The 26,385-nt window shown below is 38.8% G+C and overlaps 1 protein-coding gene across 2 annotated transcripts in view; it reads left to right on the top strand.

Moving 5' to 3' along the window:
- Nucleotides 1–26,385, top strand: part of LOC122790962 (histo-blood group ABO system transferase-like) — a 515,753-nt gene that overhangs the window by 122,205 nt on the left and 367,163 nt on the right. For both annotated transcript variants that reach the window (XM_044058683.1, XM_044058682.1), the window contains exon 2: nucleotides 13,788–13,860. In XM_044058683.1, coding sequence (XP_043914618.1) covers nucleotides 13,788–13,860 — 73 coding nt within the window. The remainder of the gene's footprint in view (nucleotides 1–13,787; nucleotides 13,861–26,385) is intronic.

Genomic DNA, 26,385 nt, shown 5'->3' with positions numbered 1-26,385 from the left:
TTACAATGTACAACGTGTGGTAACTTTTTGGACTTCAGAGACAGCCCTGCCATGGTGCTTTAGCACGAAGATGTTTATCACCATGGTGGGAGGTCTTTGACACCATGCCAAGTGCTAATGAGGTAGTTCAGTGATGTGACATATGCTAATTTGCCATGTGGTCTCCCCCAGGAATGTGTGTGGTAAGGCATTTATGCAGCCGAGTGATTCAGAGAATGACTCGGCTAGGTAAGTTAATGTGCTCGCTTGTGTTAAAGGACATGGCCAAAACCTTAGTGGACAGGTACTGTCGGTGGGGGGGGTTGTAAGTGACTGTTTGTGTGACTGTATGTGTGAGTATGTTTCTGCCTAGGATGGGGGTTGTGAGAAGGTAGATTAGATAGGAATGTGTATGTATATGTATGTGGGTGAATGGGAGACCATGGTCAGTTGGCTGGGGTGGTGGCTGTGTGTGTTTGCGTGTGTGTTTGTGTGTGTGCGTCTTTGTGTGTGTGTGTGTGTGTGTGTGTGTGTGTGTGTGGTATGCGTATGGGTGAATGTATGCTTGAGTACAGCTGAGTGGGAGGGGAGCTGTGTGCATGTATGTTTGTATATGCACGTATGTTTTGAGGGGTGTCATATATGCACACTTCCTTAGACCAGTGCGCAAATGCTTCAACTTTTTTGAAATGGGGAGCACTAGACACCAGGTATAAGTATTGAAATCAGGTTCCCTATTAGAAGACCGTCTTGGCTGAACTCAAAAGCCTGAAACGGCAAAATATCGAAGCAGCTGTTGAGTGAATTCTTTCCATGGGAAAGAATTCGCTTGGCCGCTTTTACTTTGCCATTTTAGGCACTGTAGTGCAGTCTTGGAGTTGATATATTTAAGTAGAGGGGTGTGGGGGTGAAGCCCCCCACTTAATGTAATGTTTAAAGTATTTTTTTTTTTTTTGGAACAGCGATTTTTTTTATCTAAGAAAAAAATCGCTGTTCTGACAGTTCGCAATTGTAAGCTTTCACTTACATAGGGTTGATTAATTACCGTTCTTTTTAAGTATTTGGTGATCTGATATAGACCTTTGAAATCATGCCTTAATGGCACATAATAAAGTTGTGGGTCAGTAGATTAAACACTAGACACCAGAGATGGGTCAGTAGGGTAAACACTAGACACCAGAGATAACTCTTAACACTGTACCTTAATGGCGTTAAGCAAGATGTGTGTCTTAGGGGAACTAGATACCGAAGAAATATTCCACAGTGTGAGCAGAGGGGTTGAAAGACTTCAATTATTTACTGTGCAACCTTTTTGTGGCAGTTTTTTTAATTTTGTGGCATAGCATTTGTTGTTATATTTCTAGGTCCCATCTATTCTACTGATCCTTTTTAGGAGAACAAGTTACCCAAGACTCGCTGTTACTTAAATTAGGTTATCTGCTGTCTAGTTAAAACTAATTGATCTGTTTATCGAGAATTTAAGCATGTGAGGTAAGACCTTCCATATATTCACTAAACTAGAAAGATAATCTTCAGACTTTTGTCTCAGTTAGAGGACACTTTGCTGTCAACAGTCTCAGCTACTTCTGTATAATGAAATGCAGTTTTTCAGCTACAACCTTCGAACATTTTCAACTGTATAACAGTTGCTGAAATTACCTTGCAATGTACTTGGTATAACAAATGTATTTGCCACTCTTCAGTGCAAATTAAATAACCTCAAGTTATTTTTTTTTTATTTTAGTAGACAATTTTGACATTTTAGTAATTTAATGAAGAAATTCTCAGTTTTGAGGAGTCATTCCCCTTCACAGTAATTTCTGACTGACATCATAAAATATGTATTTCCACATTCAAATGATCCTGTGTTGCTTTATTATTGAATATGACGGCTCTGCAATAATGATATTCATATTGTATAAATTCTTGATAAGTAATGTTGCTTTGTGCTATTTGTTGAATTAATCATGAGCTACAGGCAGAGAGCCTGTAAAGAAAATACATGACAATTTCTTACATAAATAAAATATTTTGACTATGAAAACCATATAAAATGTTTTACTGTATTCACTTGGGTGAAGACTGCCATACAGTGACTTTTATGTAGTGTATAATGCAGGCGAAAATCATAGTACTGAAGTCACTGTTTCTGACACTTCACACATGTTAAACGCTTAGTCTGAAAATCTAATCTTTAAAAGTGAAATCAAACACAATATAGGTTTATAGACTAATTACTTCCATACTTTAGAAAAAAAATAAAAACAGTGGGGCCTAGATGAGTTTAAAAAGTACTTTGGATAAATTTATGAGAAATAAAATATAATTTTTTTGTCATTTACATTTGCTAATGTTCCTTATCTTAATCTATGAAAATGCCTTTTACCCCCCCCCATATTAAGTTTGATGATACCCTTTTCTCCTGTCAGCCTTTCCATTCACCCCTTATTTATTTATTTATTTATTCATTTATTTTCGTATTAAGTAACTGGCTAAGCACAGTGGCCTTGATGACTCTTTTCAGGCACAACATGGGCCACAAAGGTACAAAACCATAACAACTGTTACACCATATGAGCTTAATATCAGTGATATATATAGAAAATATAATAACATATAATGGAATGTTCATGCAAATACTAGTAATGAGAAAAATATTCTCTCTAAAATAAAGTTTAGATAAAACTAGCAGGGGCAGGGAGGGGGAGGGGAAGACTAAGAGACACCGTAAAAGGTATATAAAGTAGTAGCAGGAAGGAAAATAAAAAGAAAAGAGGTTTGGGACAAGGGGTAGGAGTCAGAAAAAAATGGAGGCATGTAGCTGAAAATAAAACTAAACCAAAGTGAAGATAATCCTACAGCACACAAACATGATAAGGTACGAAGTGCTGAATGGAATAATAAAGTATAACGGTATGAAGGTGTATACGTTATAGCAACAGTAATGACATTGTGAATGACAACAGGCAACAATGTATCAAAATCTGAAACTCTATCCATGATTGTCAAAGCACTGACATTGTGAGCTTTCCCTCAAGGTCATAAAGGCCATATTTAAAGGTACTCGATCTTCGTAGGAAGGAAGAGAGAAGAAAGGGAGATTCTGGGATGGCACCATCCTTACGGAAGGGAAGGGCGTTTTCTTTGTGAACTAGCTTTACCCTTTGATTTCCTACCCACTCACGCACTCATAATGCAGTGATGTAAAGACATCTCATCTGTACAAAATGGGTCTGTATTAATTCATCAAAAGTTCACTTCAGTGACCCTTTCTTCATCAAACCCTAACCATCGAATGTTCATTTCAGTGAATGTTCATATCCACAAAAAAATTATGTAGGGAAAGGAAGCAGTTGGCCAGCAGCACAAATGTGCCCTTTTCCCCACTGTAGTGTGATTTCAGAGTTAGTATACATAGTTGGGAGGTCTGGGGTATGACGGCCCCCACTTTGGTGTGTTTTGCACACTGCGGAGTCTGTCCTGGTGTTGTTTTGGCCAAGTGCTTAGTTTCCCTGTTTAAATTTTTGTTCGATGACAATGCTCACTGACATTAATGTTCAATGGTTAGGGTTTGATGAAGAAAGGTTCACTGAACTGAACCTTTGATGAATTAGTACAGACCTGTACAAACCACACGAGCTGCACTTCTGCAATGGATAAGGTGCTTTTGGCATCACTTTTTTTCTGCTGAGGTAAAGCCCCTGATTCCTAACAGGGGTCACAGGCAGGCAGGAAGGTTGTAACTATGGACCCTCCCACTAAGGGAAAACAAGCTGTAACTGTGCAATGCATCCCTCAGCAGCCATTTTACTTCCATTTGAATAGTATAGTGCGGGTCACCTATGTTGCAACCATGAATTCTCTCTCTATTCCAACACGGTGACTGTCCACCATTTTTATTGCTTCTTTTTTTTATTTTCTGTCGGTATAATTCAGTTCCATTTGGTGTTTTAGATGTCACGTAACGTAAAACCATCATCTGTGAAACATTGATGTCCCAGAGTCAGTGTTTTCACCTTCCACAAATTCAGTGCTTATAACCAAGTTCATTATCCATTTTATACTTGAATTATAAATGCCTAGGCAAACTGGTGAACTATAAAGCAGAAAACCACCTGTTCTATTTGACTTGGCACCATGGAACTGAAAACCTTTGTTTGGCTCTGTTTTGTTTAATCAATTGATATCAGAGACATTAGACACTTTTCCATGTAAATCTCAATAACACCCAGGATGCTTTGCAGGAAGGATAAATATGTGCAATCTCAATAACACCCAGCATGCTTTGCAGGAAGGATAAATATGTGCAATGTTCTTTCCATTACAAGCTGGATATGTTACAGACAGACGTTTTCATTTACTTTCCTTATTGAGACTGCTGGCAATGATCTTTTGGGAAGATCTATACAATGAGATGGCTATTGATACAGAAAATAACTACATATGGTGAGATTGTTTTTTTTTCATAAAGGTCTACTTTGTCTGCAGTTTCTGTTTGTCCCTCTAGTAATATACCATACTATTTTATAATAATATTCAGATATTTACTGAAGCTGTGTTTTTATCCCCATGTCAAGCAGTTAGGCAGTGTTATTACCTGCCTTCCTTTTATGGCATTATAGTTTAGATTATTTCTGTTTATCACAAATTGTTGGAGCTGGTTTCTTAAACAGTCTTATGTGCTGGTTGACCGACTGTATGAGAGAAATAAAAGTGGTTTTATATTACATCGTATGACCCACATGTTCTTTCAAAAGGTTTCACTTGTCCATGATCATACGGAGAGACATGTGACAAGCTGCTACTTTACTGTCAGAAAGACTGAAAGTGAATTGTAAAACTCACTGCCAAGTAATGAAACATTTAAAATTTGAAATACATATATTGACTTAATCTTATTGACTTTAATTTTTTTGATTTAGTTTACTGGGCTCTCTTTCCTTACTGAGAGCATGGTTATTTTCAAAGGATAAGCTCCCATTTATAATGTAATGTGAACAAATTTTGCACACTTTCATACACACAGCTTAACAAACAATCATATCAGAGAGAGGAAAATATGACCCTTCTCCACTGCACCTTTACAGATTAAGATGTAATTATAAGAAAAAAAGAAATTAAGGTATGATGGTATTGTATAATACAATCATAGTTTTAGGCAATGTCTCTGTAGAGGATAAAATGATGCATATGATTTAAGAGTTGCTGCGGTTTATTGCCAAATACTATTATTAGGAATAGTTGCAGAACTGCAGTAAGGGTGGGGCAATGGGGGGGGGGTCTTCCTCTGGTGTAAGTTGTCGTGGGTGTGATTGACAGCTGCTGAGGTAGAGCAGGGGAATACCAGCACTCATTTAAGAATCCACGGTTGATGTTTATGACTTTAGAAATGAATGCAGACACTGAATTTGTAGCTGTATTTAGCACATTTAACATCCCAGAGAATTAGCATTCGAAGAAAGACCTTTTTCTTGGGTACTCAACTTCAGGAACACTTTTTTTCTGTTTGGGTAAAGATAAGCACTTGTCTAGCTAGCTGCTGAGGACACCAGATGACCTTGCTTTGACTGTGCGTGCCTGTCCTTATCTGTGCTGAGAAGACCTGCAGTAGTTTACACTTTCTGAGTAAGACAGCAATTGTGACTAATTTTAATAGTATTTTTGCAGGATCATACATGAACAGCCATGAGTGGTGATGCCCAAGTAGCTATAAAATGAGTAACACAAGTCTAAGCACAAGACTAACATGTTGTACACTAATATATTTATACATTATATATATATATATATATATATATATATATATATATATATATATATATATATATATATATATATATATATGTACATGCATGTATACATGTGTGTGGGGCTGCTTTGCTGTACTGATGTTAAGTTTACAATTTGCAGTCTACCATGGACAATCTTTCCACTACCTGGTAATCAAGTAAGTCAACTCAGCATACTTAGCAGGTGGCAAACTTACCTAAAATGTTTTTACATCTCTGAGTCTATTTGCTTCCCCCCATAGCCCCACTATCTAAATGCACTACCTCTAAAGCTGAACATCTCAGGGAAAATGATAATAAGGTATGACATTTTTCCAAGTTAGTATTCAATTGGAGGTGGAGTACCTCAGTATTAAGGTAAGCTGATGGATGCAGCCCGCCCCATCATAAAAATGCTGTAAATCACTGTTTCATAGATCACAAAAAAAAACAGGGTTACCTATAACTGTATTACTATGTGATCATTAAGAACAGATTAAGTAAACTCTTTAATATTTTATATATACATTTATTTTAATGTGTGTGTGTGTGTGTGTGTGTGTGTGTGTGTGTGTGCTTGTGTAATTCTTAGTCTGATTGTCTTCTACTAGTATTAATACTGCATTTCCCATACATACACTGAAAGAACTCCAAAGTTTTTTTGTAGTGAACTTTGAAATGCATCTTAAAAAAAACAGAAGAATTATGTATGTTAAATCCACCACTAATAAATGAAGTAAACCAAGTAAAATCACTGAAAAAACCTTTCCACAAAAGATGGCACCAAAAAACAGTATAAAAATAAATGCTTTCATTCTTTATTAAGTATAACTTCTTCATATGACACACAGTAAAAGGCCACAAGCTTTAAAGTGTGAAAAAAACAGTCACAGTACTTGAAGTCATGATTGAATACTTATAGGTATAGAACCTTAAATCCAATGTATATTCAAAATATATTAAACAGTAACAGCTTTTTTTCTGATAAAAAGTAACAATCTCAACAGTAAACACTTAAGAAAAAATAATGTGACCACTTTATTCACTGCTGGAATATAAATGAAACAGAATAACACAGTGCAACATTCAAAGTTTATCTGCTCTAATATGCAACAAGCTAGACAGAGAAATCCTGCTGTTTTACCCAGGGACTTGTGTTGCATTCAGTAATACCAGTCAATAAACCTTCCTGGTCTCCAAAATGGCTGACCAGTTACTTTGTTGTGGGTTAAAATAAACTTTATCCAACACATAAAAAAATACATTTGTTGAAACTAGTGCATATACTAGCATTTTTTGTGGGTGTATATTAAAAGACCGAAGAGGTGTTTCATCGAACACCTCTTGGTCGACACATAAAGAGTGAACGCACTAAAGTGCAAACACTCAAAATAGAGATTTCTTTCCCTGGGAAAGAAATTGCTAGCACACACACACACACACACACACACACACACACACACACACACACACACACACACACACACACACACACACACGCTTTCAAACATAACAATGTGGGGGGCTGTGCCCCTCCCCCCACACCCCCCCTAACTAAATATACCAACTCCAAGTTTGCACTACAATGAGGAAAGCAGCAAACACAATGGGATGGCCAAGTGATTTATTTCCCAGGGAAAGAAATTGCTGTGTTGAGCATTTGTGCTTTAGTGCGTTCACTCTTTATGTGTTGACCAAGAGGTGTTTGATAAAACATCTCTTCGGTCTTTTAATGTAGATCCTTTTTTGTTAAGTCATTAGAAATGTTCTTAGTTTTAATAGCATAACAATGCTGATGTATCCTGGATTTCAAGCTTTTGTCAGTTTTACCGACATAAAAAGCCAGGCAGTATAAGCATATTGCCAAGTAAACCACACTACTAGACCGACAATCATAGGGGCCTTCTATACTAATTACTTTAGGATAATTATCCGCCACAATATTGGGTGTCTCACTGATAAACGAACACTGTTTACAGGACTCATACCTTTGTCACGGGGTTGTATAAGGGGTTTGTGCTTGTGGCATTCAAGTATATGTTTGATACTCCTGCCTTTTTTGTACACAGTTTTTGGGTGTTCTCCATTTTTTTCAGTTAACCCAAATACTCCGAAAACATGGTCCAGTTGTTATCAAACATGGTCCTAATTATTATAGTGATAAGACAATACCATAAGGTTGAAATACTTATTATCCGACCCCTTATTCTTGTTAGTAGTTCAGAAGCATGTAAAAGTGGCCTATAGTGGGTATGTCTGAATAGGGTCTATATCACCAAATCAAAAAGACCCATAATTAAATGGCATTTACTTCGAAAATGTCAGTCATTGAGGTGTTTATAGTGAGAATACAGTACAGTGAAGATCGGAAAATCTGACCTTTCCTCACTGTAGTGTGATCTCGGAGTTGGTATATATATATATAATTAGTGGGGGGTAAAGAGCGACTTCAGTGACTGGCATTTTCGATGTAGATGACGTTCAGTTATGGATCTTTTTGATTTGGTGATCTAGACCCCCCTCTGTAAAGGGTATTCCCTGTCAAGGAACATTTGCTTGAGCTCACTATTGAAGAGGCTGTCATCCATAACAAACCTAGAAAGATGAATCATTTGCCTTTTAACAAGATTTTTCATTTGCCAATAAGGATGGAAGCTATTAAAGTGCAAGTATCTGTTAGAGTGCGTAGGCTTCCTATAGCAGTGGATTCGTATACACACTTACATAATTTTTGCATACTTTAAGCTCCAACAAATTGTATATGTCGACGTCAGCTTGGTGGGTGAATGATAAAAAGTGGTGGTATAGATAATGTATTCAGTGAATGAACTAATTGATTCAAAACTCCATTTCCACAAAATTAGAATATCACCCAGGTATCTGAAATATTTAATATTATCTTTTAACAGTGAAGAAAAAATATAGTTCCTATCCCACCACCAGAGTATGATATTGGAAAAATCAGTGCAGCAGAAGCCCCCATTGCTATACTTCTTATCTGTTTAAAGATTTCATCATTAAACGTAACAAAATAAATTGTAAGTACCAATTCAATAAGTGAGTGAATAACCTGCATCAGTTAATAATCCAGGGATGTACCCATGGTCAGGGCTTCTAAAAATATGTTTAACCCTTCTTCATGTGGAATTACTAAGAATCAATCCTTAACATCAATGCATAAAAAATAATATTCTCAAAAAATTCACACTTGGACAATTCTTTCAAAAAATGCCATGAGGCAACTAAAATATGCCGTTTATCACAAACAAAAGCCCTTAAGTTTGTGGTCCACAAATTTGGCTAAAGGCTGTGTCTTCGACCCCCTATCAGCCACTATGAGTCTAAATGGGGTGGGGTCAGGCAATTTTTTGTGGGCCTTAGAGATGCCAAAAATAGGTGATATGTAGGGTTTTTTTAACTCATAGATAACCCATTTCCTCTGGCTGAAAAGAAAACTCCCAAAACAGGTAATTTAAAGCCAAATCAATTTTATCATATGGTATGTTTAACTTGTTATGAGGACTAGAGGTAAAAATGTTCCATCATGCAAATAGTTCATCATTTTGCCAGCATAGGTTAAATAATCCATAATCAACACCCCCATCCCTTGCCTGGTTTCATTATACACAGTTTTAAGTTCTTGTAACGAGTTGCACTCCTGCTTGGTAAGATTCCACTTACAACATCTGTTAAACTCATGGAACCTAACCCTCAATTCTGTTTCACAAAGTCTGTCATAGAGGGCAACTGGAGCTAGGAGGAGTGGGATAAAGCTGCTTTTCCTTTTCAAGTCAGGAGCCTTATCTAAATCAAAACCATTGTTCAATACTTAGATTGATTTTTCTGGTGAACATTTTTAGTTCTGAAATAATGTCCACCAGATTAAAGTTACTTGTGGGAATAAAAGTAATCCCTTTAGACAACAAGTCCCCATACTGGTCAGTAATCTGAATATCAATAAACTGAAAAATGTAAAACCATTAAATGTACAGAGAACAGTACCTTGATCAATATCCAGAATAGTTCCCAAGTCTGAATTCATCTTTTGCCTTTTCCTTTCTGCTTCTTGGCTCCAGAGGGGTTCCCATGCCTAGAAATCAAATTGGTACTCCTGTCCCTTTGTACAGCCATCTTCCTCGAAGGGGGTCTTTATAAAAAAAAAAACACAATAAGCAAAGGAAAGTGCTACAGTGGTTACAAAGACTTGTCATTCTATTTAATCCTCACTAAACATGGTTTACAAATCTGTGTTTACTGAGGTAGAAAAATAAAGCAAGATAATGCAGTTGTGTGTGTGTCAGTGCATGTGTAAGGGAATGTGCATATGTGTATGTGTGGGGGTATTGTGGGCATGTTTCTGCGAGAGAGACAGACGGAGAGAGAGAGAGTGAGTGAATGGAATGGGACTGTGCATTACTCTCAACAACTTCTCTAAAAAATGCAGATCCAAACTAGAGCAAGAAGCTTTTCATCAATGCACATTATCTGAACAATAAAAAGTATGATACTATAATGTCTAGCTTTATTAACTGACTGTAGTCGTCAGGGATTTGTCAGAAAATAAAATTTCTTGGGGGGTGGGCATGAATTCAGAAATGTTACCATGAGATGTAGACCTTTCCATATTCTGAGACAGCTCAGTCATGGTGCTTTAACAAAATGACATGCAACACTGAAGTTGGCTGTCTTCATGACCATGCTAAATGCTAATGAGGCATTCTAGGGGAGAGGCATATGCTAATTAGCCATGTGTTGTTGCACAGAACTGACAGGGTTCCTAATAGAAGAGTGAACGCTTAAAATAGCGAACGGTCTTCTATCGAACTTGAAAACCCGAAACCACAAAATGTCGAAGGCACAGAACAGTGATTTTTTCCCAAGGAAAAAAAAAAATCACTGAGCCGTTCATGGGATTTTGCTGTTTTCTCTACTGTGGTGCGATCTTGGAGTTGGTATATTTAAGTTGGGGAGTGTGGGGGGGGGGGGGCAAAGAAAAAAATCACTGATCCAAGCCTTCAACATTTTGAAGTTTCGGGTTTTTCAGTTTGATAAAGCATTCACTATTTTAAGCGTTCACTCTTCTAATATAGATGTAACTGATTGTGATAAGTCATTTTCATAGCTGAAAGACCCAGAGAATCACTTGGTTGCATAAAGTTACATGGCCACTCCTGTTAATGAACACAGCCAAAAGCTTGTGTTCACTTATCATTGTAGAGTTAAGTGCTGGGGAGGTCTGTAGACAAGTAGTGTTTTATGTTTGTGCGTGTGTGTGCTTGCCTGTATGTGTGTGAGTGTATGTATGACATTGCATCTGCAGGAGGAGGTCACCGAGGAGGTATGTCAGGAATGTGTGTGTGTGTGTGTGTGTGTGTGTGTGTGTGTGTGTGTGTGTGTGTGTGTGTGTGTGTGTGTGTGTGTGTGTGTGCACTCGTGTGTATGAGTTTGTGTGCATGCATATGCTTGTGTGCGTTATGAATGTGTATTTGTTTGAGAGGTGAGAGGCTGTCATACCTGTGCATTCTCTTAGACAAGCTGTTGGGGAGGGCAGTACACACTAGGGGTAACTGTTACATCATGCTTTAAGGATACATAACAAAGACATAGGTTAAGGGAAACACTAACCAGGAATAACATTTATATAATTCTTAAAGTGGACTTAACAAAGACATGGTTCAGGGGAACACTGGACATCAAAGATAACCCAAAACATGCTTAAAAGACACTTAACATGCTTTAAGTGCACTTAAAAAAGATGTGAGTTGGGGGGACAATAGACACTAGGGCCAACTCTTTAACAACATGTTTTAAGGGAACTAATAATAGAAAAAAAAATAAAGATGGAGGTTGGAGAACACCACTAGACACCAGGAATACTCTAAATAGTGTGTTTTAAAGGCACTGAAAATGACTACAGCCTATTGTCATATTGGAGATGTTAGTCCTCTGTGCCGCCAGTAACCTCTGGGGAAAACATGCACTAATGGCTAAAACTGAAAAAGAAAAAAGTAAAGTACAAAGCAGGGAGGAAAGGGGTTTGAACCCTATACCTTTAACACAAGAAATAGCAGCATTAACCTACTACAGCAATTGTGTAGCATGTTTTTTTATATAATAGAATGACTATCTTGTGCATTATGCAAGGTCTACAGCAGTTCATGAGTTATGAGGGAAGAGGACATGGCATATACAAACATACCTCTCAACTTTAATAGTGCAAGGAAGCCAACATTAATGGGAGGACAAAGATATAGTTACAGGGATGGAGTGTAATTATTCCTCTTATAAACTTGTAAAGTTACTAGAATAACATCTTTTGTACTAACATGCATTTGCTAAAGAATATGAAGTGTGAAACTTTAATGTCTGGTATTAATGACTGATTGTAATCATCCATAATTTACAAGGGGAGGAAAAAAGGAGACTTTGAGGATGATCTGTTAACACAGAGACAGGTATGGGGTATATAGTGTGTGTGTGTGTGTGTGTGTGTGTGTGTGTGTGTGTGTGTGTGTGTGTGTGTGTGTGTGCACGTGTCTGGGCATTAAATATTTATATAACATATTTTGGATGTAAAACAATAATTACATATGCTACAGCAAAACTATAAAAAGAAAATGTATATACTAATACAAAAACAAATATGAAACAATTTAACAGCACATTACTCCAGTGCAATAATTTGATCCAGGCTGGGTGTTTTGGGGATATAATGGCTCTTCCGAGTGTGTAGAGGTTCTCAATCTGCAGCATAAGGTCTCACAACACCCCTAGACAGTCCATTATTTACCCATAAACATCCACTCTGCTAGGCATTATTGTTTGCTTATCCATTGTTTATAAGAGTGTTAAATCTACTGAATAAGGAACTTGGTAGATGAAGCACAAACAGAACAAGACATTTGACATTGTTTCTCACAGGAAACTGCCTATTTGATAAGATACACTATGGCAGTTCCTAAATAACTGAGAAGCCAATTAACAGTGAAATAGCACAAGGTTTATCTCTTGAACTGGTATATTCCCCAGCCTTTTTCTAGGCCTTAAACAACTTGAGATGAAGGGAGATAGACAGTGGCAGGATTATATTTGCAGCTTATTAGGGGTAATAAAGTAATGGCATAGATATTAAGATTGAGTCCATGGATGAGGAGGGAGGAAAAAAGTATCACACTTGTTAAAGAGTGCTGTGTGATATGAAGAGGCCATGGTAAAGAATATCAGAATGAATGGTGTACTGCCAGAAGTGTGAACTCTACTGATTCTGAGAGCTTCCTCTCCATATTCACTGTGATGTAATGACCTCCTTCTGTATCCTGTGCCAGTTGTGGTTCATACTTGATAAATCCAATGTGTGGTCTGAGTGGAGGAGGAGCCAAAGCTAGAGAGCCTATCACAATGCAAGCCACTCCTCCAGACTTTCATTTAAAAGCAGGTCAAGGAGAACTTAAAGTCATTCTAGAGTCTAGACTCTGGGACCTAGAGTGTGAGAGACATTTTCACTGGGTATGCCGTGCTGATAGTGAAAAGGGGAGTTTATTGTAAGTTGCAGAGATGTAAGTTGTGCGCAGGATGGCACTGGCTCCAGTACCTGAAGAGGTGGCAGGTTACTTTAGGAAGAACCCTACAGCTTGTTGTAGAAGACTTTTAAATAAGAAGACTATGAAGTTAGTGTGGGTAAGTGTATAGGTAAGTGAGAAAAGCTGCCTGCTAGGATTAAGCATGTAGAAGCCAACAAAGTAGGTTGTTAGCCTCAACTGTCTGCATTTTTTTATAAAAAAGTAAAGTGAGACTTTTGTTCTGGGAGTCTGTTAACAGCAGTAAAAGAGGGGAGAGGGAAATCTGTCACTCAGAAAAATGTTTTTTTTGTTTAATTGCAATAAAAGCAGTTACGTTCTTTTTTTAAACTTTCAGCAGTGTAAGATTGTCAACACTGCATTTGTGAATGTAATTTTCACCACTGTCATTTTAAATCATGGGTTATGATTTCTGTTTTTATTACTACGTAATAAAAATGTTCTTTCTTTTTGTTTTTCACAGGCCTTTCATTTCGTACATTTGGATATCTAGTATTGGTTGCCTTCATAATGGTTTTTACATTTGGACTCTTGTGGTAAGTTTTCTCTTTAGTTTATGAATGTATTTATTTCATGTTTGTATTTTTAAAATTATTCTGTAATGGTGTATTTTAGCCAGGAGGAGTATAAATGTAGTTAGATGAGTGGCCAGATTCAAAAAAGCCTACACAGTCTGTTTACAATGTGTGCGTGTTGCAGCATGATTTGTACACAGTAGCGCATTGTTTTGGATTTAATAAGTGGGTCTGGATGATATGTAGAGATGTGCAGAACTGTGCAAACAAGGTAAATACCATGACATGCTAATTATAGCATAAGCAGCTTAATTGTTGCTAATCAATTAATCCCAGATGGAGGTGCTATTCAACAAGCTATAAAGCAACCATGTAGACTCAGTGCTGGGTTTCTTTGCGAATTCCAAAACCTATTGCAATACATCCATGGAAAGGAGTCTATACAGAAACAATGTTAGGGGGCTGCTGCTGCTTTAATTCATGTGTATGTGCAACAGGATGAAGTCTATGCTGCTGCTACTAATAGACCAAGGCCAAGAAGAAGAGTTTTCAGACTGTTTAACTTATAATCTACATGATGTGGAAATTGTAGAGCTTTACAGGGTGGATAGAGACACACTACAGGAACTCTGCAACGTCTGTCGTCATCAACTCAGAGCCATGGCAAACTGAGAGGAACTCATCCAAGTCGATACAGAGATATGTGTAGCAGTGTAAGCTACAAGTACCTTTCAGAGACCAACATGGGACATGCTTGGGGTGTTACAGGCATCAGCATCATGGATCATCCATCAGTTCCTGAATGCTATGCTGCAGCATATCAGTGACTACATATATTTTCCTTGCACTCCTAAGGACAGGGCCAGAAATATGCAGGAGGTCTACCTTGTAGCACACTACCCTGAACTACTGGGTGCCATAGATTGTACATATATAGAAATTAAGGCACCACCCAGGGAGCAGGGAGGGCTCTACATAAATAGAAATGGCATCCACTTTATTATCTATCAAGTCTTGTATAATGCCAAGGGAATCATCTTGAACATGTGTGTTGGCAACCCAGGCAGTTACCACAACTCACATATCTGGCACACCTCCCAACTGTATCAGATGTTCACTAAGGGAGGATATCCCACAGGATCATTTACTGGGAGATGCAGGTTATGCAGTAGAACCATGGCTGATGATGGCCATCAGAAATGTACACACACCTGGTGAAGAATGCCATAATGAGGCACACACTCAAACCAGAAATATCATAGAGTGTGTGTTTGGGCCACTGAAGTCAGAGTTCCAGTGCCTGGATACATCTAGGGGAGCCCTGCAGTACAACCCAAGGACATGTACTGAAATCTTCACTGCATGTGCCATGCTACACAACATCATCCCGAGAAAACAGATTCAGCAAGAGCAACAAGGAGAAACTCACATCCCAGCACCAATGGCAAGGTCACCACAGCCACATGCAGGTGAGGAGTCAGAGGGGGAACCAGCAGCTGCTGTGAGTGTAGGCAGACTTGGGCATGCTCAGTATACCCTCACATTGGCTAAGGGGCAATGCACAGCACACTCACTTAACACCTAATGGGTTAAAACCTTCATCCTATACATATGCAGTCACCAAAGCCATGGATAAGGGTAAGGTGGTTCACACAGCCTATCTTGACCTCGCCAAGGCTTTTGACACCATCCCCCATTCCGGAATTATAGCTAAACTCACTAAACTAGGTATAAATCCCTACGTCACAAGATGGGTTGACAACTGGCTCACTGACAGAATCCACACTGTAAAAGTTGCAGACTCCAAATCTGACCTCAAAGCAGTGACAAGTGGAGTACCACAGTGTTCTGTCCTGGGTCCTCTCCTGTTTGGTATCTACTTCTCTGAAGTACAGGCTAACACAGAAGGCCTCTGGCTAATGAAGTTCACAGATGACTGCAAACTAGGAGCCATAGTCAAGTCCCCAAATGATGTGGACATCCTACAGAAGGGCCTCACTGAGACAGATGCCTGGTGTCTTAGCCATGGCCTCAAGCTCAATGCCAAAAAGTACAGTGTCATACCCTTTGGTATAAACTCTGTACCCATGAACTACCACATAGGCAGCAATCTACTTAACACTGAATACGTGATAAGAGACCTTGGGACCCAGGTGGACAGCAGTCTCTCCTTTGATAGTCACATTGCCACAGTAGTCAGGAAGTCCTTCTACGTGGCGCACTTCATCATAAAAGGGTTCTCATCCAGAAAAAAAGAGGTCATTGTTCCCTCTACTTATTACTCATAAGACCCATTATAGAGTACAACGCCCCTTTTGGAATGTACCTCACAAGACATCTGCAGCAGCTGGAAAGGCCACAGAAATACCTCACAAAGAGGATTACTGACCTCAAACAAATGCCCTACACTGACCGCCTCAAAAAAACTCCAGTTTTACTCTGTAGCATATTGCCTACTCCGAGGTGATCTCTGCCTAACATATAAAGCTATGTCAAACCCAGAGCTATTGGACATACTACACCTAAAGAAATCCCAATCCCTCCGAGCTACATGCTCTAGGGACCTAAACCTTGTCACCACAATAAACAGGACATGTTGGAGGGATAGATTCCTGTCCCAAAAACTTCCTATACTCTGGAACAAGCTACTCATCTAAGTCAAGCAAAGTTCTTCATTAGCACTCTTCAAGAAAAATCTTGATGAGTGGATGGGAAATAGGAAATACACCCCGGGGATCACTTCTGTGTCTCTGCTGGACAGTAGCACAGGAAAATAACTTTCTTGAGTGGCATAAACTATGGAACCTTGCTGTCTAGGCTTGCATAGGCCCTTGGGCTGATAGCCTAGTACCTACCTATGAACCTATGAACCATTGATGCAAGACAATGCTCATAACCTTTACCTACCCATGTAATGCCTGTGTCGTGTTAGCATCAGACAGTCAGCCCTGATCTAAAACTGTTGCAACTGATGGATTTACACGGTAAGTGTTGAACCTGGAGTGTACTATGTAATAATTTGATTGGTTGGCATATCCTTGCATGTTGGTACTTGGTAGTGTAAGCAAGCAAATGGTGGGTGATTTGTACTGAAATGACCTTAACATGTGACATCAAAGACTTATGTGAGTTGTGTCCATTATTAAGTAGTAGGCCTTAGGCATCAAAGATTCACACAGTCATGCCTCTCAAAAGTACTGATGGTCACCGCATATCCTCAATGTAGCACCATATGTTTATACTGGAAAATCATTAAAGAGAGAAGTTAGAAAGTAATGTGATGCATTTCAGTTTCAGACTTCACAACCCTCACAAGCTCATTAACTGTACTGATGCAATTGATCCTATCAATAACTTTCCAAGACCACTATAAGTCAAAGATACAATTATCAATTCAACATCACAAATGCACATATACTAAGCATTAAGTCAGCTATGCACCCTGAAAATCAGACAAAAAGCTTATGTATCCCTGAATCCAAAAGATAGAAAACAGGGATATGGCACATTTTTCATCATTTACACAGGGTGTTGTGTGTGTGTGCATGGGGGGGGGGCAGGAAACCTTGGCTGACACAAAAGATCAATGAGTGTGTGTGAGTGAGAAAGAGAATCAGGCAGACATTAAGATAAAGTAACAGATGGCAGGTGAGACAAAATGAGTTTTACGCTTCACTGCTGAACCATGTAATTGTTGTGCATGTGTGAGTCAGTAGGGATCCTCCATGTGAAATTGGTGTGTGAGTGTCTGCATTAACACAGCCTTGTTGTGCATGTGTGAGTCAGTAGGGATCCTCCATGTGAAATTGGTGTGTGAGTGTCTGCATTAACACAGCCAAGCTCTGTGCTAGCTCTACATCTTGTTATGTTGGACAGGTATGAGCCATACATGGTACATACAGGTGGCAATTCACATTTGTATTATCTGACCACAAGAACTGGCTTTGCCAGGAGTTGCACTGGCATGGCCACACCCATGGTCAGATGCACTGCTGCTACCTGAACATGACTGATTTCTGCTGGAGGAGCTCCCCTTATGAGGATGGCCAGGACGACAACCCCATGGCCTGCTACATCTGGGTGTGGACAACTCAACCACTGATGGATCAGTGGAAATACTATCACTGTGTGAGAGTGGCTGGGCATGGCTTTATTGGCTAACAGCAGATGATGTGGCTGACTTATGCCGATGAGGATGCTGTCACAGACACCACCTCTTTCAACATGTCATTCATCCGATCCATTGACTTTACAGCATAGTGGAGGCAGTCATGCATGTCAACCTGTGCCACATCTACAACCCTAAGCATTTCTCTGGAGGACCTATGGAGATGTGCTGGTGCCGCCATGATGGCCCTAAACATATGTTGAGTGTCACGTGAAGAGACACCTGGATCAGGTGGAGGATGGACAGCAGTCCTCCTCAGACCACCCCTAACAACCCTCTCACATGACACCTTGCCCACACTTTGGCTATGGCCAGTGTCAACAAGCACTGAAGGCACAGCAGTCACAGTTCCCTGATTGATTGTCTCACCTTCCACATAATATCTGAGGGCTCACTGGAATAGGTAGGTATAGGCCTACTGGCTGTGTCCATTGGAATTACAGGGGATGGCTGTATGTCAACCTCAGTGTCAGATTCAATCACTGCACCCCCCAACTGTAGCTCTGTTTGGCCACCAGCATTATCAGAGTCTACTGACACTCTGACATCAGGTGGTAGAAGTCCCACACTTCCACTGTCAAGAACACCTGTGATAATAAGCAACAAAAACAGGAAAAAATGAATACCTACACTACTATAGTCCAATAGTGGTGCCATTATTACAGACAGTACAGCAATACACACTACAGTCCTGACACCAACATCACAAACTAAATATTTCTTTCAACTGCTCATCAGTACTGACATAAAAATGTGTGGCTTACCATGTGCAGATGATACTGTGCTCCCTATGCTGGATTGTCCTGGAAGAAGTTAAGCAATAGGTAATGACAGCATAATCACAATTAACCATAATACAGAACTTTTTGCCCTTTATATGTCCATTAACTGTGCTTTCAACACAAACTTGGATGACAAGTCCAACCTAAGCCCCACGTGTAATAAATCAGAGTGTGGTATTAACTGTAGCAATCTAAAACCCCACCCCAAACAAATTTCTTGTTAAACAGACCTAACATATTGATGTAAATATTTTATTATACAAGAGTATTTAACAATGGAGATAGATAAGCCTTCCTGAAGCTTCTCCTGGGACATACTTGTTGTCCCTAAACTAGTAGCACCAATGTCAAGAACATGCTGTTCTGCACTTTCCTGGAAGCTGTCTGGATCCTTGACAGTGGACAGGAACTCTTCATTTGCTGTTAATGGTGGTTCTGTAGCAGGACCTTCCAGTACCCATCTGATCACGGGCCACTGCAGCTGCTGTCCTCTGTGCAGATGAGATCATGTTAGTGGCCCTATGGTGCATCTGTTGCCTAATAGCCTCCACAATGCTTTTCTGCTTGAGAGGAGACATGGAGATACGTCATGCAGAATGCAAATTTGGCAGTAGATAGTTGCAGATGTGAATGCAATGCAGTAAGTGGCCACAGCAGGACATATGATCATGGTCACTGAAGGGTGGTTTTTGGGGACTGAGATGTCTGAGTGCCATAGTATTAGGTGTCCTAAAGCTCAACAGAAGGATAATACACAAGTGTCATATAACTAAAAAATATCTGTTCCCAGATAAAACAGAAGAAGTAGCATTTCATTATTACCCACTGGAGAAACCTAAAACATTCTACATATTTAAAATATGAACAACAGTAACTGTGTGGTTGTAACATATTACTTTCACACACAAAGCAAGGCTGGATGCAAACCAAGGGAGAGTAACATTAGCAACATATCCTTGTTTGTGCCAAAACAAAAATGCAGCTTTGCTCCCTAGCCCTAAAAGAACAGGCAAGTGATGCATTTTGCTGTCAAACAATCAGTGAAATGCTAAAAGTGCTATCAAATAAACTGTCCCTGAAACATGCGTACAAATTTAATGCAGAACATTTCATTTTAAGCTATTGCCAATCTTGTATACCTGTGAAGTTCCATGACAAACATGCCTATGCCATCAGTACACCTGTAAGAAATGCATACAGATAATAGTAATATTTGCTAATTAATACATTTATATACATATAAAACAGATTTTTCTTAAATGACATTTCAGCATCTGCAGTATATAGCTGAAAAATGCAACCATACCTTCTCAAGCTCAGTAGTCTTCTCTGCAGATATATCCCAAAGTAAGAGCCTCTTCTGTGTTCTCCACATAAACAAGTCTCCTCACCTTCAGGTTTCCTAGATGCATGGTTGCCTTTTTATGGTATAGATTCAGGGCTGTTAGCACAATTAAGATGAAATGAGGTGTAAACTCATTAGAAATGCTGAATCCCAAACTTTTGGCTCCGTGTATCAGAAGTAAACATAGTGCAGACACTCCTTCAGTGTTTGCTGCTAATGGATTGCAACTGTGAATGATTACTTGTAGGGAGAAGGAAAACACAACAGCAGTGCAGACTGCCCTATCTTCAGTGGGAGTGTCAGGTTAGACTTACAAAGTGTATATAAGTAATTTTATCAAGGTTGGAAATGTAAGTAAGCAGCACACAATTCACAGCTTCTTTTCATTAACATCCAACCTCCCCTTCATGTGTTGGCAACTCTGTATTATTGATATTTAATACCCTCATGCAGTTTAAGGACAAGGATCTAGAATACCTTATGGACTGCATGTTTCGGATTACTGGTCTGATAAAAAATGAGCAACAAACACAGAGAGGTAAGACAGAGCTGTATTTTTGCAAACAATAGTCATAAATGGTTGTATGATCACTCGATACACTTCATCTGAAATGTATATATGTACAAATAACTATTATGTGGTTTCTTAGTAATGTACTCTGGCTGAGGTTGCAGTTGGTTGTATGCAGAATGATTTCAGTTCCGTGCTGCAAAGCTGTTTGTGTGGCAAAGAGGGATAAGGCACCCATACTGTGCTCTGAAGGCTCATTGTAGTGAGAGTTCAAATCTAGACCTATGTAGGAATATTTCATGTGTACTAACAAACATCTTATGTCATAGATTGATTTTCATAATTTCAACTACATTTCTCTTTTATTTCATTTTTTTTTGCTCATTGTTTGCATGATGCATGGCTCAATGTAAGCTAGGGAAATGGAGGAAATGAATTTTGGGTTTGGTTGTGCTTATTTCACTTGCACAACACTTAGCAGTGCACAAACTTTATTAGTGGCCCACACAGGAAGCAAACAGAACAGCTGCAGACCACCTGCATACAGGGCATCTGTAAGTGGTGTTGTGTGGTGGTTAGCAAGGTTTCCTAACAGCTGCAGACACGGAACACCTGCAGACAAGGTGAGACAACCAACAACTGAAAATGGGTACATTCAATTAATTCTGTTGGGTACTGCGCACACATGCTAAGTGGTGTTGCACTGCGGTTAACACTGGGAACTTAAGAATGATTAAGCCATTATGGAAATTTCATGTAACTAGTCCTGCGGCAGCATGTGTAAGTGTAGGGCTGGAATATAGATGGTCCTGGGTTCTAGTACAGGGTGTGCAACTTGTTTACTATTGTGCCAGTCTAGTTAATTACAATGAACTGAAAATTAGACAAAAGTGTTAGTTCAATGTTTTTGTGGCAACAGATGTAAGTGAAGGACTGCCATACACATGGTCCTTGTTTCTAATACAGGATAGCCCAGACATTTTTTATTGTTGTTCCACTTCTCATTATATTCAACCTCACTTATAACACTTTAGATAGTGGTGCTGATATGACGTATATGTAAGAGGAATAATACACTCTTACTGTGTTTTCAGATGTATGCCTGAAGGTATACTGTCTGTTATAGTTATGTAAATAAAATTCTGCTATCTGGACTTGCTTGGTCTTCCTAATTATAACATACATACACAATTGGATGCTTATGCAAGAACCTTGTCAAGTCACACATACACATGTGTAACACCTCAAAACTGTCTGTATTTATGAATGATTCCTGACTATGTCTGAGCAACACTTCTTCTGTGGCAAAGATGGAAAATGAAGGCTGTGTAAGAAAATATTTTTCCTTTATGCATATGTTTGAATCCTACACTTTAAAAATAAATTTTATCAGTATATAAAACCAAAAATAAATTTGTTAGGTCATACCATTTATGCCCCCAGTGCATGTCTACAAACTTATCTCACCTAACAGTTACTTCCCAATCTTAAATATATATTTCTAAGCTACACCCCTCAAACTAAGGTCAAGTGTCAGATTAACCTTCCTAGTTCAAGTATTTTTTGTCATCTTTGCTTGGCACTGCTGCTGTCTGCTTAACATAATGCAAATGTGGTTGGCATCGTTGCTTGAATTTGTACACTACTAGTAAATGCGATAACTGGAATTGGCGGGAAAGCATAATTTGTCATTGCTCTATGTTGGTGTTAGACATGGCTGAAGTCAGTGGGGAGTAGGGAACAGAGGTGGGTGTCCAGGAGTCCAGGATATTTATTGGACTCTTGGTAAAGCACTACAACCAAAGGCTTCTGCAAGTGGACAATTCTGGCTCCCAGTACAAGTCTGAGGCATGGAGTAGTTTTGCTCAGGCTGTATCCAGTCCTACTGGCATCCCATCCACTGAAGAACAGTGTAGGCATCATTTTAATGACCTATAAGGGCAAACAATGGATACCCTTAACCATTGGTTGAATGAATGTGAGACTGCAGACATCCCACAGCTGTGTAAGTATGATAATGAGACTGTGTAATACTTAGAAAGTGAAATGCAGGCAAGACTGGTATGCATAATGCTCTTCTGTTTTTTTTTTTGTTCTTTTCCCATCTAATGCTGACATAGAGTTTAACATACAGGCTTATGCTGCTCAGCAGGAGAGACTGATGGAAGCATGTGTTATGTAAGCAGGACAAGAGAAGTATTATTGTAGCTTTAAAAGTTAAGGGCAGATCTTTTTGTTTTTCTTTATAAGTTGTAGCAAATTGAGAATGTATAGCCGAACTGTAACAGCAAGTATGCATGCATTAGTCTGTAGCATGAATCAACTTTAGGATTCAAATATGAGACTGTAGTAAGAGGTTCTGAGTGCAAATACCATGAGTAACAAATGTACTGTACTGTATTTCTTTAATAATATTTACATTAAATTAAATTCTATACAAGTGGCATACAAGCCCTGCTGTTAACTGTAATCTGTGTAACTGGAACATGCACGTGCACATTTAAAACATTACTTTCAACAATCTGTAGTTACAGTGTGTATTTATTAAGGCTTATACTTAAATGGAATACTTCAGATAAAATAGTTATATACTTGTGTTAATGCATTGTATGTCACATATGATGGTACTAATTTTATCTCTGTTTTTCTCTCACCTCCTCCCTTGTCTTTATTTTTTATAATGTGTCATGAAAATGTCTGCATGTCATCCATCTGTACCAACTCTCTAAATGCTACACAGCACAGCGAGGTAAGCCAGCCCCAGTGGATATGCCTGCCCTCACTCCACCAGCTCCAGCACCAATGCTCAGCATGTCTGGGAGCCAGTCTGCTGCCCCTGCACTACCTGCACCTTCAGGTAGCATTGCTATGGCAGATAGTGCAGTCAAACCCTCTGGGAGCAGTAGCGGAGGTGATGATTTCATCACCCACCGAGAAATGGCAAGCTTGGTGCATAGGTTCATGCATCACACCACTGATGTATGCCTATGCCACATGGAGAGGCTTCTCCCCCTCATGGTCCATAGGAGGAGAAGATGTCAAACGCCCCAGCTAAAAGTGGAGTAAGGGGACAATGATGACAAGCCAGTGGGTGAGGAATCGATTCTCACTGTCTCCATGTTTGACAAGCATGAGCCTGTGTTGTCCCCTCTCTTACCCCAGCCATGGTTTCCCCAACCTTTTGTATTTCCCACCGTCCCTGTCTTTTGTCCTGTTTGTTTGCATTTACTTCTTCACCTATCCAACTTACCTGGCCTAGAAATACATACTTTCCTTACCCACAATTTCCCTCTTACTGAATTAAAAAAGAAAAATGGGCACCTGTCCCACAAAAAAAAAATATTGTCCCATACATAACTCTCCATTTCACACAAGTTTCTTCTTGACCCACTCAAATTGGCTATACAATATGATTACATTGCTGTCACTCCCTCTATCTGGAGGTAACAGTCTAAATTCAGCTAATATTCTGCACATATTATTAGTTTTTACTGTTGAAGAAATGGATAGCTATGGTTCTTACCTACCTTCCTCCTGCACATTCCTTTATTGTTTTCCCTTTGTTTTTCCCCCTGCTTGCTCCCCATTTCACCACTTTCCTAACTACCCCATATTAACACCTATAATTCCATAAAAAAATAGAATCACACACAACACACAATAGTAGCAGAAAAAGCAATGTATCCCTTCACTTTTTGGCCTGTTTGTTTGAATGGACTTTGGCACTGTGCACCAATGCGAAATGATCTCTGCACAATGCTACTTAACCCTGCTGTCCTATGCCAACAACACAACACATGTACTATGATGAATTAATGTCACTGCATTATCCAAATCTTTATTTAGTATTAGATAGACCTGGATTCAAGCTCAGTATCATCTGGGCTCAAAAAAAGTATCACTGCACATATATCTGCTGCCACAGAGTCACCTAAGCACCAGGTGTGTTTCATAGACTCAATACTAGCACTTAGAATTTTAGCAATGTGGCTCACGTTTGTGCACTGTTTAACTGTGTTCATACAGGGAAAATAATGAAAATGTGCATCTGGCATGCTCAAACACTTTGCCAGCCATTGTTCAAATGCGATACTCCGTGTAAAGTCAAATTTAGCATATATTAGTGCTTTTTACTATCAGTTTTACTTTTTTCTGCCATGAAACTATGTGTGGAAACTTAAACAGAACAATATATTACATATTTACAATGCAGGCATGTGTTGCCTCCACCCATGCACTGCAATCTTGGCGTCACACGTACTTTTTCACAAATATATCAACTACACTACATAAATTAATATCAAGTGTGCAATATGCAATGCACATCAATCTGGTAACATGCAGAACTAGAACTATCTTCCCAGTTGAACATGCCTACACATCCATCAACTGACCCAGTGAACTATTGACCCATGAGCTAACCATCCTTATCCGCAAGGCTATGGAAAGATTCATCATGGAAGTAAATGCAAAGGTACAGTATGTTTAGAAACAACTACAAAAAAAAAAAAATCAAAACGCACCAAGATGAGGGACCTCCAGGTTAAAATCCACAATTTAGTATTAAAACTTCATAAACTAATCGAACAGTAATATTGAGTGCTTTTATCCCTATTAACCAGGGAGTTCATCAGAATACATAATATGCATAATATAAAACTATAAAACTTGTTACAATCCAAAATATGTCTGTGTCGTAGCCCTATTAGGAAATCCTACAATATGTTAAAATTAAATAAAAATAAGTAGCATATTATAAATATTAAATATTAACTACAGTATCCTACATTATTATTAAAAATATTCATTGTTACAATTTTCCAGCCTTCATTTTTAAAAGTGGTGCAATAGATATAGAATCATTCCCCCCCCTGGTAGAAGCATAACAGCTAACCACTTTTGGATTGTAATAAGTTTAATGTTATGCATAAAATTACATCTTGGTATACATAGGATTAATAATGTTTTTGATACATAGAAGATAATTGAAATTAATTGAGTTTTTCATTTAGCCAAGGGTTAACCAGTGGCTTTTGTATTTAAATGATTGCGGTTGATGGTATGATGTATTCTGATAAAGTCTCCAGATCTGAAGAAGGACCATTCGGGTCCAAAAGTACTCATCTGTTTTGTTTGTTTTTTTTTTCCTGTTCCTAATAAAGTATAGTTTTACCCTCAACTTGGTGGACACACATTTACTTTTATCATATATATATATATATATATATATATATATATATGTGTGTGTGTGTGTGTATAGATATACAAACACACACACACACACACACACACACACACACACACACACACACACACACACACACACACACACACACACACACACACACACACACACACACACACACACACACACACACACACACACACACACACACACACACACACACACACACTAACAGCTCACTGTTATTAAAAAAAATTGAATGCTGATTGGACAGCCCAACCAGCTTGCCATTTGTAAATTGAGGGTATACAAACAGAAAAAGTCCAGGATTTAAAGTATTCTTGAGAGTGCAGACTATTCATTGATATATACTCTAACCTCTTATCTTATTTTATGAGGGATACTAGAAAAGGTGGAAAAACATAAATATTTTATCTAGCAACTGTCCACACATTTGCGGAATGTCTCTGATTTTCTTCATATTTCTGCTAATCCTCCTGTTTTCCAAAGTGCAAAAGCATTCCTCTCCTCATAATTTTGTGCCAGCACATAACC

Source organism: Protopterus annectens, chromosome 16.part0 (assembly GCF_019279795.1).
Source record: "Protopterus annectens isolate FY-2018-M chromosome 16.part0, PAN1.0, whole genome shotgun sequence".
Classification (NCBI taxonomy): Eukaryota; Metazoa; Chordata; order Ceratodontiformes; family Protopteridae; genus Protopterus; species Protopterus annectens.
The sequence above is the reverse complement of the archived record's forward strand: the minus strand, read 5'-3'. Positions and strand labels throughout refer to the sequence as shown.